A 14,643-nucleotide genomic window follows, 5' to 3' on the forward strand; every position below is an offset into this window, starting at 1 on the left:
CTTTTTACTTGATGGCCTTACTCAGTAGAGAAACTCAGGCCAAAGGATATCTAGCTCTCTTCATTTCATGTTCAGAATGAGATAAACAAAAGGGATTGATTCCCATGAAATAGTTCAGTTGAGAAGGCGGGAGTTGCTATTTTATGGATCTCCAGGAACGCAGAGAGAGAGAAAGGATTCCGTTCTCTGTGGCAGGCTTCAAAGTGCTGATTTAAAGAGGAGGCATCCCTGGTCTGCCAAGTGGTGGTGATTCCAAAGGCCATCTCTGAGCGAAGATGACACCTTTGAGAAGGCTGCGTTCTTTGTGTATTTTCTGGCGTGTAGTACTTTCCTGTGCTTCAATGACAGTGATCGCTTCCTCTTCCTCCCTCCCTAGAGCTGGAACACAGCCGGCATTGGAGAGACCCTGACCGATGACCTGCCCACGTTCAGTCTCACCCCTCTCGAGTACATCAGTCATGTAAGAGCTTCTCTGCGGTTTTCTCCATGGTGGTCATAACATTTCAGACCTCGCCCTGGCTTTTGATTCCGGCCCTTCTGAGTAAAGCAGTCATTATCGCATCAGTGCTGTCTGGACCTTTGCTTTTGGGTAATCTACATCCAGATCCAGCATTTTCAGGAAATGCAGCTGATTTCCTGAAGTCAGCTGATGAAACAAGCTGATTGCAAAACCTAACACGTTCCCACCCCTCCCCCCTCCCTCCAGTATGAGGTGTAGCCGGTACCTGAGGGCATCCGAGCGTGGGTCCAGGAGGGTATTCTGACTTGGGAGAACAAGAAGCAGATGGCCAGATTCTTCTCTCTGACTTTTCAGGAGAACAGTGTGTGTATAGGGGTGAAGTCAAATTCAGCAAACTTTGTGTGAGCACCTACTGTGTGCCAGGCCCTGTGCTGAGTGCTCTCATATTTAATTTCACAGCAGCAAATAAATCTCTTAACAAGAATTGCAGTTATAGAGGCTTAACATTAAAAAAGAACAGAATAAGCCCCGCAGAAGAGCAGGGGCGCTTGAGTCCTTTCTTCCTTCTCCCTTCACCCCTGGAAGTTGAGAGTCACCCAGACATCTGCACATGGCCTTTCCTTTCGTTCCTTCCTGCACTCCAGCTCAGCTGCTCTGAAATGTCAGTGTGCATAAGAAATACTCGAGAGGAGGAATATACCCCAGTCGTGTGTACCGCATGTTGTGGGGGATTTCTGGGATTCTCGGGGGTGATTTTGAGATAGACAATTTCTGCCTCATTGTCTCACTTTAGAACCCACCCCTATGTAAGGAATGACTCTGTCGTAATAGATGCAAAGGGATTTTAAAAGTAAATATTGTATAGGCAGAAGATGTGCGTGGTGATCCTGCTAGCAAGTAGAATGGAAGGCATTCTGCGCTCTGTTCAATGGGAGCAGCGTCAAATCCAAAATAGCAACCGTTTTCCTTCTGTTTTCCAGGACATTACCCAATATCCTGTGCTGATGAAACTGTTAAGATGTGGGTTGGTCTTTACAACCAATGGAATAATCTTATTTTTGGAATCTAGTCCATATGCATTATAATCTAAGTTAATTCAGGAAATGATGTTGCTGGAGGGACTTGAGAGGTTGTTGAATTGATTTTCAAGTTGAAGAAACTGAGAGGTAGAGGAGTAAGGATGGCTAGAGTGAGCTTCCAGACCAGGGCCCTTTCCCACCTGCTGCGACCCTCCTGAGTTGTGGATACTGTCCTGGGGGCTGATGACCTGAACTCGGGAAAGGAGCAGTTACTGAACATGCAGTGTGTGCAAGGACGGTGCTGGGCTTTTATCGATGCTGTGAGATAGTGCACGGTGTAGACAGAATTTTGTGTTAACAACAACTCGGTGAGCTGGTTGGCAGGAGTCCTGTTTCACAGGCAGGCCCCGAGGCTCTGAGGAATGGGAATTGGGTGGGAAGCCCTTTATCCAGCAGCTGCTCTGTTAGGACACCAGGCGCTTTACATATGTATCACACAGTATCAATTTCATTCTCGCCACAGCGCTTTGAAGCTTTGAAGTAAGTATGAGATAATCCTCATTTCAGAGATGATGAAACCAAGGTCCAGACAGATTAAGTAAATTGCCCAAGGTGACACAATGGTAGAGCCAGAACACAACCCAAGTCCTTCTGACCACAAAGCTTTTTATTTTTCTTGAGTCATTGAGCTACTCAAACAGGATATCAAGGAGCATTTATTGAATATGTGAGAATAGTGGACAACTATCCACAGGTGTGATCATAAACATCCCTTTCCACATTGATTTCCAAAAAATATATATAGAACTTCTGAGAGAAACCAGGAATCATGGAATCTGTCTAGGAACCACAGTGATCCCCACAATCTAAGGCCAATTAATTGAAGTTTGAGAGGTCCTATTATTGAAATTTTGTACCTAAATGACAGTTTGTCTTGTTACTGAATGCCCTCACCACACAGAACGGTGTGAGCATTATAAAGGGTGAAATAGGAGAAAATGCTTTGAAAAATTAAAAACAGCAAAGATGCAAGATGTCATGATGATGATGCTTTATTTCAAGTAAAACTAGGTCTGTGGATTTAGCCAAAAGGTTATGGCTACAGATGAAAGATGTACCAAACTCAGGAATATGCCCAGGGTCTTTACATGTACTAGGTATTCAGGAAGTGCTTGCTGAATGGAATTAGAATGGAGAAATTCGAGCTCCAGAAATCACCCTTCTCTTCCTCCAACCTTGTGGAAAAATGATGAATTTGTTGCCATTTTCAGGCTGAAATGTACAGTGTTGGTTGTTATTAGTGAGGTAAGTCGCCACTTCTCTGGTTTGAGTGAAAGATTATACTAAGTAAATGAAAGGAAAAATGCTGATTTAATTTATTTTGCCATCTGTGTACCCCTTTAAAGGGAGACCAAACTAACAATTTTTTTATTAGCTCCATGGACCATAGGATGTTTAGACTTACTGCAGCCAAACTACACAACGTGTTTGGAAACGAGAGTGTCTTCTCCTGCAGTCCTCTGGGCTGGGTTGATTTTGGAGTCTGCGCTCACTTCTGGACGCCACACTCTCAGAGGGGCCTGCCGCTGTGTAGGTGTGAGTGAGGCCAGACTGAGAAGATCTCACTTTGATAGTCCTCAGACCTTCAGCTTGGAGAAGCAGTATCAACTCAATGTCGAGATGGTTGTATGGAATGAATATGGAGCTAAAAAGAGCATCAACAGCCTCAAAGACCTTTTTTAAAAAAATATATTATGTTGTTGTAACCTGAAAGTGAGCTGTATTTTGAAACAAAGCATATACTTACCTTAAAACACAAAACAGTTATGAGTTGTACTTGAAATAGATGTCTAAAATATATACATGATGACAGTCATGTGCATCTGACAAACACATGACAAACACTATTATTTGTGGGCTCGTCCCAAATGTCTTGTAACCGTACCTTTTGCAATTCCCCACCAGCTAAGAAGGTTTTGTCAGTTTTTGTTTTCCATAGTTTATGTTATGAAAACAATATAGTTTTCTTTCCAAATTAATTTATAATTATAAATGTCTTTTTTCCCAACAAAATTCCTTCCTTCTCCTGGTTAAATCACCTAGAAGGGAGAGACCTGGACCCAAACACAGAAGGCAGGATATAAATTCTTTCTTGGCTGTGTGCTTGTTGACATTAGCAGCTTACTGGTTTTTTGTCTATGAACAGTGATAATAACTGATATTTACACAAAGCTTTAAATTTTACAAAGCACTTCGGTATCTATTACCTCATTTGGGGTAGAGCTGGCGTTGAATGCATTCCGGAAATGCTGAGGCCATTAGTGAGAAGGATGACTCTGTGATCTCCACGCAAACTTCCATTGGTTTGTAAGCTGTTGCCGTAACAGTCCTACTACACACTGGGAAGATCGGACTTGGGTTGCCCCAGGTCTCGCAGTTTTGTCTGTCCGCCATTTGCCTTCACACGGATGTACTGCACGACATAATTACCTGTACACATCCATGCCAGGCTGAAAGCACTTTCTTTTGTTTCAGATCGGGCAGTATATCATGTCCCTCCCCCTGAATCTCGAGCCGTTTGTGACGCAGGAGGACTCTGCCTTAGAGCTAGCATTGCATGCCGGAAAACTGCCGTTTCCTCCGGAGCAAGGTGAGAGAGACCTGCGGGAAAGGGCTTATGGCTCGCCATGCATGCCGTGCTTAGTTTAGCGCCTTACCCTCAGCACACACATCTCCGGACTGCCACTGTGATAGTTGTCAGAGGATGAACTAATGACTGGGAGGATTGGAGTTCCCTTATCTCACACTCTGAGGAGCTTCTGAGGGATGGTGCATTAAGTAAAGAGCCGTCCTGACTTTGTCTCACCCTATGCAGAGCACCCTTCGGTGAGCTCCACCAGTGCCCCTCAGCTGGGGAGGCAGGAGCAAGTGGGCCCCGGGTCATAAGCACTCGGTGGTGGTGGAAGCGAGGTCACAGGGCAAGGGTCCCACTGGGCGTGTTCTTGCTATGTGGGCCACATGCCAAGTAAAGTGGCACCTCATAAGAGTGGTTTTCCTGGTTAGGACAGACATCAGCTCTTCAGCACAGAGGTAACATTTCTTCTCCAGATGCCTCTGGCTGTAGCTTGTTCCCAACACCCCAAGGCTCCTGGGTCTCTAAATTGACAAGGTAAAAATATAATAAATTAAAACTTTTCCTTTTTCTCAATATCTGGGCCTGAGAGATTTGAACAGGGACCCCATACTCTGATCAAAAATCATCTTATTCCCAATATTGGGCATTATAGGCCTTCCTCTGTAAGACTGATCAAACAGAAAAAAATCACTTGGTATATAAAAGATTCAGTAGCTCAAGAGAGGGTACCACACAGAAAATAAAATCACGTCAACAGGTTAAAGATAAAGAGATGCTAAAAGACATCCTATGTAAAAGCAAATAAAAAGAAAGTAGATGACTGCGTTGCTATTAGATGAAGTTGACTCAAACCGAAAGATGATAAGTGGGATCAAAGTGATTCTTTATGTTGGTAAAAGGTGAATTCCACAGTGAGCCTATAGTAGTCAGGAATGCTGTGTGTCAAATAAAACAGTGCTGAAATATATAAAGAAGAAACAGTCAGACATAGAATGAGAATTTGACAAAACCACCTTAGTATTGAGAAAATCTTGTACCTCTCTTTTAGACTTCGACACATCAAAAAGGAAAACTAAAGAGGATAAAAGAGGAATTATTCAGGATAATCAGTATGTTTGCTTGAATCAGTAATCAAGCTTTTTATCCCATAGAGATTAGGCATTGTTGTTGAATTTCCATAAATCGTTTGTGAAATAATATGAATAAAACCTTCATAAGTTTCATGGGATTGTGAACATTAAGGACTCATATAATTTTTGAAAAAAAAATTCTATTTAAAATGTGAAGCCTGCTAAGCTAAAATATGAGTGAATATAAATTTATCTTAAGGGTAGGGAAGGGAAGACTTTTTGAAATGAAACAGGTAGAAACTGTAAAGGAAATTGAAAAGTAAGTGATAAACTGGAAAAAATAGCAAAATATATGATTAATGATGGTTAATATCCTCATTTTATGAAAGTTTCTTACAAATCAGTAGGAAAACCATGAGTACCCCACAGAAAAATAAGTAAAGAACATGAAGGCATTCAAATAACCTAAAAACATAGGAAGAAATGTTTAACTTCAATAATCCTCAAATAGCTGCAAGTACAAGTAGGAAATACCATTTTATAACCTATTAAATTGACTATATATGCATATATATATTTTAAAGTGTTTACACTTAATATTGGCAAGATGGAGGAGAACGGTTTAAATTGTACAGTTAGAACGTCTGGAGGGCTGCTTAACATCCCAGCAAAGACCTTAGAAAGGTGTATGCCCTTTTAGATCAGGAATTCTACTGCTAGATAACTATGCTAATAAAATAATCGTGAGTGTAACTCTATGAATGTTCATCCTAGCATTGTTTATAAAAGTGAAACACTGAAGAGAAAAACAAATGTAAAACTGTAGAGATTGGTTAAAAAATTTGGGTACATCCATGTAGTGAAATGTACATGTAGTTTTAATTTAATGTACATCCATTGAAATGATATTATAAAAGAATATTTGATGACTTATACAGATATTCTAAGCGTTTAAGTGTGAAGAATAGATATAAAATAGTATATACGGTGTGAGTCTATTTAAGAAACTGCTGTATATATAAATGCAAGATGAAAAGACTAGAGAACTTTCATCCACCGCTGTAAATTGGTATATCCACTTTGGAAACAGTTTGGCATTTTCCAGTAAAAGTGACATTGTGCATACCCTTTGGCCATAGAATCTCTTCCATATACATATACATATACATCTATAAGGATATTCATGGTGACTTGGTAATAGCCCCAATCTACTGGCAACCCGAATGTCCAGCAACAGCAAAATGGATACCTACATTATGATACAGTCGTGCAATGAAATAGTGTGCAATCTTAAAAATGCATGAGCTACAACTACACATGACATGGATGATTCTCACAGTCACATTATTGGGTAAAAGAAATACGACGAAAAGAATCCATACAGCCAGAGCTGGAAGGCATGCTCGGGGAGGAGAGAGGCTGCAGAGCAGGGCGGGAGAGGGTTCCCTGGGGTCTAGATGACAGCCGCTGCCTGCTGGGCTTGAGGGGTGTGTGGGAGCTTGCGGGTACTGGCAGTGGCCTTTTTCTTACCAGAGAGGTGTTTGCAATGGCATTGGCTTTATACTTGTTCTCTAAAACCCATGTGATGGTTTTTCTACGTTCTTCCGTCTGTATGATAAGTCTCATGATGTAAACAAAGAAGAAAACCACAGTTCAGACTCTGTCAATGAGAGAATAAACTGACAAAGGCTGTCTGGGGGACGGTCTCTATCAAGGGTCAAAGTAAACCCACCCTTTTTGACCCAGCAGTTCCTCTTCTAGATGTCCATTCTAGAGAAATCCATGTTTATGTGCCCACAGAGGTGCATGTGAGGAGCTTCATTGCAGAGTTGTCTGTAATGACGAACAATGAGAAACAACCCGAATGTCTATTACATGGGCAATAGGGAAGTATATTGAGATGTATCCATAATGTAAAAATTTTCTTTAGAAGAAAAGAGGTAGAACTTTTGTTTTTGGACTTTCAGGTGAGATTTTCAAAAATATTATTAAAACAAAAAAGCAAGAAGCCAAATAACACATATAATATTACTTCCATTTTGAAAAAACTCAACCCTGTGTATTTCTACATGTATGCATGCATGTGAAAGCATGGAAAGCAGGTGTGGAAGAATACGGACCAAACTGGTCTCGGTGGCCCCTCTGGGCAGGTTGTGGGAGGAAAAGTGTGAAAGAGATTTACTTTTTACTCTCTGTATTTCTGTATTGTCCAAAATTTTTTTATAAGAATATATTTCTCTATTGTGTGTAAAAAAATATATGTATACCAAAATGTTGATAGTAATTATTGAAGGGCTATGAGGTTATATAAGTGATTTTTATTTTCATCTATTTGCTAATATACTTTTTAAATGTAAAAAATTTAGAAAACGTTTTTTCATAGAAGTTTTCACATGCACATGCAAAAGTAATGAGACAGTACAACAAAGCCCCAGACACTCATCATCCAACTTCAGGAATGGCTTCTTGTTTCATATATTTCCCTCACGTTTTTTGCTAGAGTATTTACATCAGATGTCAGGCATCATGTTATTTCACCCATATATACTGCATTATGTATCTCTTATTGATAAGGATTAAAATCAGGTTCAAATTCTTTGGCAAGAAAACTGTGGTGCTCTGTCTGCTGTCTGTTGCATCACACCAGGAAGAACATAATGTTTTATTGTCCCACTACAAATAATGTATACAGATTTAGTGAGCATGTAATTGTTTGTACTCACTCCCTCATTCATTCGTTCACTTAAGAACTGTTTATTAACTGTTTACTGCGTGCTAGGCACTGGGTTGGGCATTGTTAAGAAGGAAAAGACTCCAGCCGTAAAGTAAAATTGTAACAATGGTTGAAAACGTTAACAACCACCGCAACAACAAGCCAATCTGGGTATTTTTTTTTCCTCAACATTTTATTGCAAAAATTTTCAACTATACAGAAAATTGGAAAGAATCATACAGTGAACGCCTGTATAAAATCTAAGGATTTCTGGCATTTTAATAATGCAAGTTTTAAGAACCAGCTAGTGAACAGCCAGTAGCTTTTTGGCTTAGATAAATGGCATTTTCTCAACAATATGATAAGTAGAAGGGAGATTTAAAAGTCTTTCTGAGTCTTTTTCCCACGAGGGAGGTGAACTTGGGAACTTTGAAGTGGTGTATCCAAGGGTCACACACACACAGTGGGTTATAGCAAAGGCCCTGGCAGGAAGACTTGAATCTCTGTGCTCGTCTTGGTCCTCTTCCTTAGTGAGTTACCAAGTTTGGGCTGCAGAGGGGTGGGAGGTCTGCTCAGAGGTGGCCAGCAGCTGGAGCTGTGATTCTGGGTTGAGGAGGAAAGTGCTGCCGGGGTGAGTGCTGGGCCCTGTGGATGCTCCCGCACTCTCTGAGGCCTGGATTACTGGCAGAGGGGGCAGCTCCTGGTTTGGGTGTTGAGGCTCTGGATGGGTCGTCTGGTGGGCAGGTGCGGCCTCTCTGATGAGCTGCTGTTGCACCGTGGGCGCTCGGGAAGGGCCAGCCCTGTGGGAAGTGCGGCTCAGGAAGAGGCCGCCTTCAAATGGCTCGAAAGTGCTTGTGGCCAGACCATTCCCCAAATCAAAGAGAAGCTCGAATGTTGCTGAGCCCAGCACTTTGTCGGCCTGGCCTTTCAACACCCTGCCTTCTGGAGATTTCTTCTCTCTCCTGCATTTTGTCTGTTTTGCTTACATTTCCTGGTTCTTGTCCTCACCCTCTGGCTGATGATTCCCAGCCTGCTTAAAAACCTCCGATGGCCCCCTAGAACCTATGGGATACTATCCAGCCCCTCCCTGGCCTGGCCCTGGAGGCCCTTCTCACTCCTGCCCAGAATGTTCGAGCCTCATCTCCTCCCTTTCCCTCACTCCTCTGCCTCCACAGGCTCACATTTCAGCCACTCAGAAGGAATTTTTAACTTGTTAAAATTTAAAAAATTCCTAATTAAAAATCTGCCCTGAGGTAGCCCCTGGTGACATGTGAGACGCTCATTCCCCACGCGCCTTTCTCTGCAGGTCCACATGTACACATGCTTCTTCGTGAGTGGGAGCATCTCACATGTGCTCTCGTCTGTCGTGAGCACTCTTTAAAGATGATTTTTGTGTTCTCTGCCCGGAAAGCTCTTTTTCCGCGTGTGTTTGGCAAATGGCCCATCTGTCCAGGCAAAGCGCGGCTATTTGCTCCTGATTCTGGGCTCCCGTCTGTCTTGGACCGCGCCCTTACTGCAGCCCTGGCGTTGCCGTGTTGAGGGCCTTCTGACTCCCCTGGCTGGAGAGGGCGTTAAGGGCAGGGCCACCCAGCACCAGCACCCAGGGCAGCACCAGACACAGCAGGGCCTCGGCAAATGGGACTCATGCAGTTAACAAATGACTGCCTGCCACCCTCTGTGCAGTGTGGGCGCTCTTCCCCCGACCCGGAGTGTCTCCCGAGGCAGCAGCCTCCTTCTCTGGTTCGTTTCTATCTGAGAGCTGTCGAATCTAGGGAGTTGGTGCTCTGGCCTGTGTGTTCAGCCCTTTCTGGCTGTTCTACCATCAGGTCAAAGTCGGTGGGAAGGAGCTTCACCCCTAAACCAGCCTCCCTGCCAAGTTGTGTTTCTGGCCACGCGCACACTGGTCCAGCAGTCATTTTCCAAAGTGGAAACCCGAGATTACACACTGTTATCTTTGCACTCATTTATGTTTGTCCTGTTTTGTTTTTTAATTAAAAAACAGGACAGTTTGTATTTGTCATATAGATGCTAGATACAAAACAAGATCACAATTTTAAAAGAATAAATCACCACATCCCACCATTGAATGCATTGCTATTTCCATTTCGCAGGTGCCCTTCAGGCTCCGCTCTATGCAGATGGAGTTTGACATGTAACTTGATATTCTGTATTATTATTAGTGGAGGCAGTAGTGGTAGCATTTTGCTTATCTTCTCCTAAATGTATTATTTTTCACTGCTTGTTCCCATACTTGTTTTTTAATGTGGCTCATTTTGCCCCTTCTTTCCATTTCTACCCTGAGGTGTCTCCCCCTTTCCCTTAGAGACCAGGCCAGCCTCTCCTTTGCCTGGATGGCTGCCCCATCCTCTCCTTCACCTCGCACAGACTGACTGGCTGTCCCTCCACGGCTTGTCATGTCATAACCTTGCTGGGCACCTGCAGTTGTAGCCTGTCTCTTACTGCCTGGGGTCCACATGATGCTTGGGGTACCCTCCATGACCAGGGCTATGCCCTCATCGCTGTTTCCCGCTGCTCCCTATACATACTCTCTTCCTCCCCATGATCATTCCATCACTAACAGCTACTGTGTGTATAGCACTAAGTGTGTGGCTGGCCCTGTGCTGGGGGCCTCGTGTAATTCCCACAGCAGCCCTGTAAGCTGGGACTGTTGCTGTCCCTGTTTCACCGATGAAGAAAACAGGCCCTGGGAGGTTAGGTCAACTTAGCCCACTGGCGGTAGTGTTGGCCTCGAACCCAGGTCTCACTTCTGCTGTGCTGCCTGTGTCTTGACCGTTGCTGTCTGTCTCCTGGGAGGCTGTGCCAACCTCCCACCTTCTCACTTTTCGTGTGGGGCTCTCCTCTCACTGGGTCCCCCTCCTACCCTCCCTCTTACTCTGTCTGCAGAAATCCTCCTGGCCTGCACGGCCGCACTCCATCCCCAGCCTTTGGGGACGCAGGTTGTTCTGCTTCAGCTGATTGCTTCCTTTTCTGAATCCTCGCTGTCCTTAGTCAGTACCAGTTGACCTAAGATGAACTTGTTTTCTCTTTCCTGTGTTTCCCACCGAGACCGTGAGCTCCCTGGCAGGTTTGTGCACATAGCAGATGCTGTGGGCCAGGTCACCCAGCAGGTCTCCGTAAAAGCTGTTGGTGATGGGTTTTTCCTGAGCAGGTTCTGTTTCTGTGGTGACGCTCTTTCTCTTTCCAGGGGATGAATTGCCCGAGCTGGACAACATGGCTGACAACTGGCTGGGCTCGATCGCCAGAGCCACGATGCAGACCTACTGTGACGTGATCCTCCAGATCCCCGAGCTGACGCCACACTCCACCAAGCAGCTGGCCACTGACATTGGTGGGTCCCCGGGGACAGGCGGCGGGAGGGATGGCTCTGGCCATTGCATCTGTCAGTTCCCCTACCCTCCAGGGATCTCATCCCAGGTTTCCTCTTACTTTCAACTCTGGGTTTGGCTATGATGCTTGTTAAAAATGCAGATTCTCCAGCAACCCCCGCACCCTGAGATTCTGACTTAATAAGTCTGGGTTGAAGCCCAGACATCTATATTTTGAAAATGTCCTGGGGGATTCCGATAGGCTGCCGAGGCTGGAACCCTTAGGGGAGCTTCAGTGAGCTGAGTTGAAGTGAGTGACGCAGTCTCGTGTATGCTGCTTTGCCCTGCCTTGCCTTCTGCCCATTTATATAATAATCACCTGAACTAACATTGATTAAGCTCTTACTGTGCACCAGGCATGCCAGGCGCTGAGCCAAGCGCTCGTACCCATCACCTGATGCAATCTTCAGAACTCCCCTGTGAGGTCGGTGCCCTGGCCTCCATCATGCTGATAAGGAAACAGGCATGGGGCAGCTGCATAACGAGGCCATCTAGAATACCTGCCCCCCACCCAGGTCAGAGAGGAGCGTGCCCACCTGCTCCTGATGGCACCATCACTGAGGTCGCCACTGCCTGGTGGTGCTCTGAGGGTGGGGGTGCTGTGGGCAGGTGGCTGGGGAGGCTCCCCAGCCTCTGGGTATCATTCTGTTGACTTCACCCGAGGCAGCTCTTGGGGTGGTCAGGGGAGAGGGTGCTAGCAACCTTACAGATCAGCTCCCTGGGGACCCAGCCAGAGCTTTGGCCTGGGTGACCACAGGGCCAAGCCAGCCTCTTGTTTTGCTGAAGAAGGCATAGGAGTGAGGTGCTTTCCTCCGGGGCCCAGAGCAATCAGGGATGGAGCCAGGCCTAGAATCCAGCTGCCTGATTTCCTGAGCTGTGCTCATTCCATGGTCAGCTCTCAGCAGGGAGCAGCCAGAGGAGCAGCCAGCTTTTCGTCATCTTACTGGGCACAGTGTTCAGAGAAGAGAGGTAGGGAGATTCAGGTGCTCATTGGTGGTCCCTGTTGGTACAGGCAGGAGCGTTGAGGAGAGAACCAGCCGGAACTAGTGAGTGAAGTGAGATTTGGAGATTGCCTGTGGATTTCAACTGTCCACGTGATTTCTCCCTAACCCTGTTAAGCTCCCCCCTCCATATGCATCATTCCTCATGCGGCATTGATTGAGCATCTGCTGTGTGCCAGCCGTAGTGCTGGGAGATGGGATACAACAGAGAAGTAGACAGCCCTGTGCTTATTGGGCTTGCACTGGAAGGGAGTGTGGTTAGGGGCCAGGAAGAAAAGGCTAATGCATGAAGCTCAAAGTGTAACACGATAGAGTGGTGAGGTCTGTGGCAATGTGTGGCCACCTCCAAGATGTTCGCATTAAATGTTAAAATAAAACCAAAACCACTGTGCTGGCCAAACAGAAACTGTCATGGTAGACCAGGGGCTACCTTTGCAGCTCCTGGCTGACAGTCGCATGGAGCTCAGTTTTACGGGTAAACTCGTGCAGGAGATAGGTGCCTGACTGACTGGTGGTGCCTTTCCTGGGATGCAGCTCACATGAGCTGGACATGAGTCAGCCAGAGGGAAGCACCCTCTATGGGCTCTGCCTTGAGCTGGGTCTCCAGAAGCAGACACAAGGGAAAATACAGGCCAGGCCTGGAGCTCCCATCCAGTCAGGGAGAAGAGATTAACCTGGGCAGTGATCAGAAAGTTGGGAGGGACCCGCTGGGTGGGGCCTGCTCCAGTGCTTAGAGCCGGAAGAGGAGGAACAGAGGGCACTGTGGAATGCTTCCCTTCGGGTTGGGCTGTCCCCGCCCAGGAAGGAGGAAGGAAGGAAAGGCAACACCATTTATTGATCACCTGCAGCGCCTCAGGGGCTGTCCTGGCCTTGTCCCATTCCATCCTCTTAACAATGCAGCTGCACCAGGTGGAAGCAGGAACTCGATAGGTTGGAGGACTTCTCCGAGGTCACCCCGACCTTGGAAACGTGGTTTTCCTCTTCTCCATTCTGCCAGTGTCACCCCACGTTGCCTGGTGGTTAGAATCGTGGGGCTGCTTTTTAGGACAGACGCCTTGGACCCTCTCTTTGAGATTCTCTACTTGGTCTGGGCTGGGCTCCAGAATCTGTATTTAACTAGTACCCCAGGGAGTTAGCCGGGAAGTGGGGGAGCCTACACTGTACCAGGCCACCACTTGTCTTCGCTGGTGGCATTCTGCTGGGAAGTCTTTGGTAGCTGCTCAGAAAAGCTCATGTGTCTCCTGGCACCTTGGGGGCAGCGCTGGGGACCCAGGAATCCCCCATGTAGAGCTTCAGGCAAGGGCGGCTGTCCATCTGGAGAGCTAAGTGTGGTGGGTGGTGGGGCTGGCGGTGACGTCAGCCGCTTGCGTATTCCATTAGTGTTCCTGGACTCCGGCCAGTGCACCGTCAGGTTTGCCCCTCTTGGAAAGCCCCACTCTGAGAGCAGCGCAGGCACCAGCATTTGGGGGCTGGGGGCCGGTCTCTGCTTCTTACTCAGGGGAGGGCTCCTGGGGCTCTGTCCCGCTTGGTGCTGAGCCTGTCGAGCGTGTCTCTGCTCCCCACTCCCGCAGACTACCTGATCAACGTGATGGACGCCCTGGGCCTGCAGCCCTCCCGCACCCTCCAGAACATCGTGACGCTCCTGAAGGCCAAACCAGAGGATTATAGGCAGGTCAGCAAAGGCCTGCCCCGCCGCCTCGCTGCCACGGTGGCCGCCATGCGGAGCGTGGACTACTGACCTGCCGCGCAGCTGCTGAGAGGGGGTCAGGGCTGGGGCACTGGCTCACAGCAACTCTCCAGAATAGAATCGCTCTCAAACCCGCCCAGGAGTGGGCAGTTTATTTCAAAAAGACTTGCTTCGTATTATAATCAAAAAAACCCTTGTAAATTAGAGGTTTATTATTTATAAGAGGGATTTTCAGATGATTTTTTTAAGTGATCTGATCTTAAAAATGGACTTAATAAATACTGTGAAATGAAAGAAGGCTGTTTTCGTCCTTCTTTCTTCAGTGAGCGTCTGTCCTTCCCATGTGCCGTGCTGTTCGCACTGGGGACGCGGCGGGAAGAAAGCCGGCAGTGGGAAAAGGAGGGAGGGAGAATCAGCAGGTAAACCAAGAGGAGATGGTGTCAGACGTTAGTGCGAGGGACAAAGAGGGCGTCAGGGTGGAAGGCGGCTGGGATAAGGTGGGGGGGCAACCCCGAGACCTAAAGGATGAGAGACGCGTGTGCTAAAGAGCTCTGGGAGGAGCATTCTGGTGGAGGGAAGAGCTCAGGCCAGACCCTGCAGTCCGTGGTCAGCAGCGTGGAAGCAGGCGTAGGAAATAAGGTCAGAGAGGAAGGGGCCAGAGCCTCGAGGTCC

At 46.6% G+C, this 14,643-nt stretch overlaps 1 protein-coding gene across 2 annotated transcripts in view; it reads left to right on the top strand.

Moving 5' to 3' along the window:
- Positions 1–14,265, top strand: part of COG7 (component of oligomeric golgi complex 7) — an 81,148-nt gene extending 66,883 nt beyond the window's left edge. For both annotated transcript variants that reach the window (XM_070568314.1, XM_070568315.1), the window contains 4 exons: positions 377–460; positions 4,015–4,129; positions 11,103–11,246; positions 13,856–14,265. In XM_070568314.1, the coding sequence (XP_070424415.1) occupies positions 377–460; positions 4,015–4,129; positions 11,103–11,246; positions 13,856–14,022 (510 nt within the window). In that variant the 3' untranslated portion in view covers positions 14,023–14,265. The remainder of the gene's footprint in view (positions 1–376; positions 461–4,014; positions 4,130–11,102; positions 11,247–13,855) is intronic.
- Positions 14,266–14,643: the final 378 nt, after the last annotated feature.

Source organism: Equus przewalskii, chromosome 12, assembly GCF_037783145.1.
Source record: "Equus przewalskii isolate Varuska chromosome 12, EquPr2, whole genome shotgun sequence".
Taxonomy (NCBI): domain Eukaryota; kingdom Metazoa; phylum Chordata; class Mammalia; order Perissodactyla; family Equidae; genus Equus; species Equus przewalskii.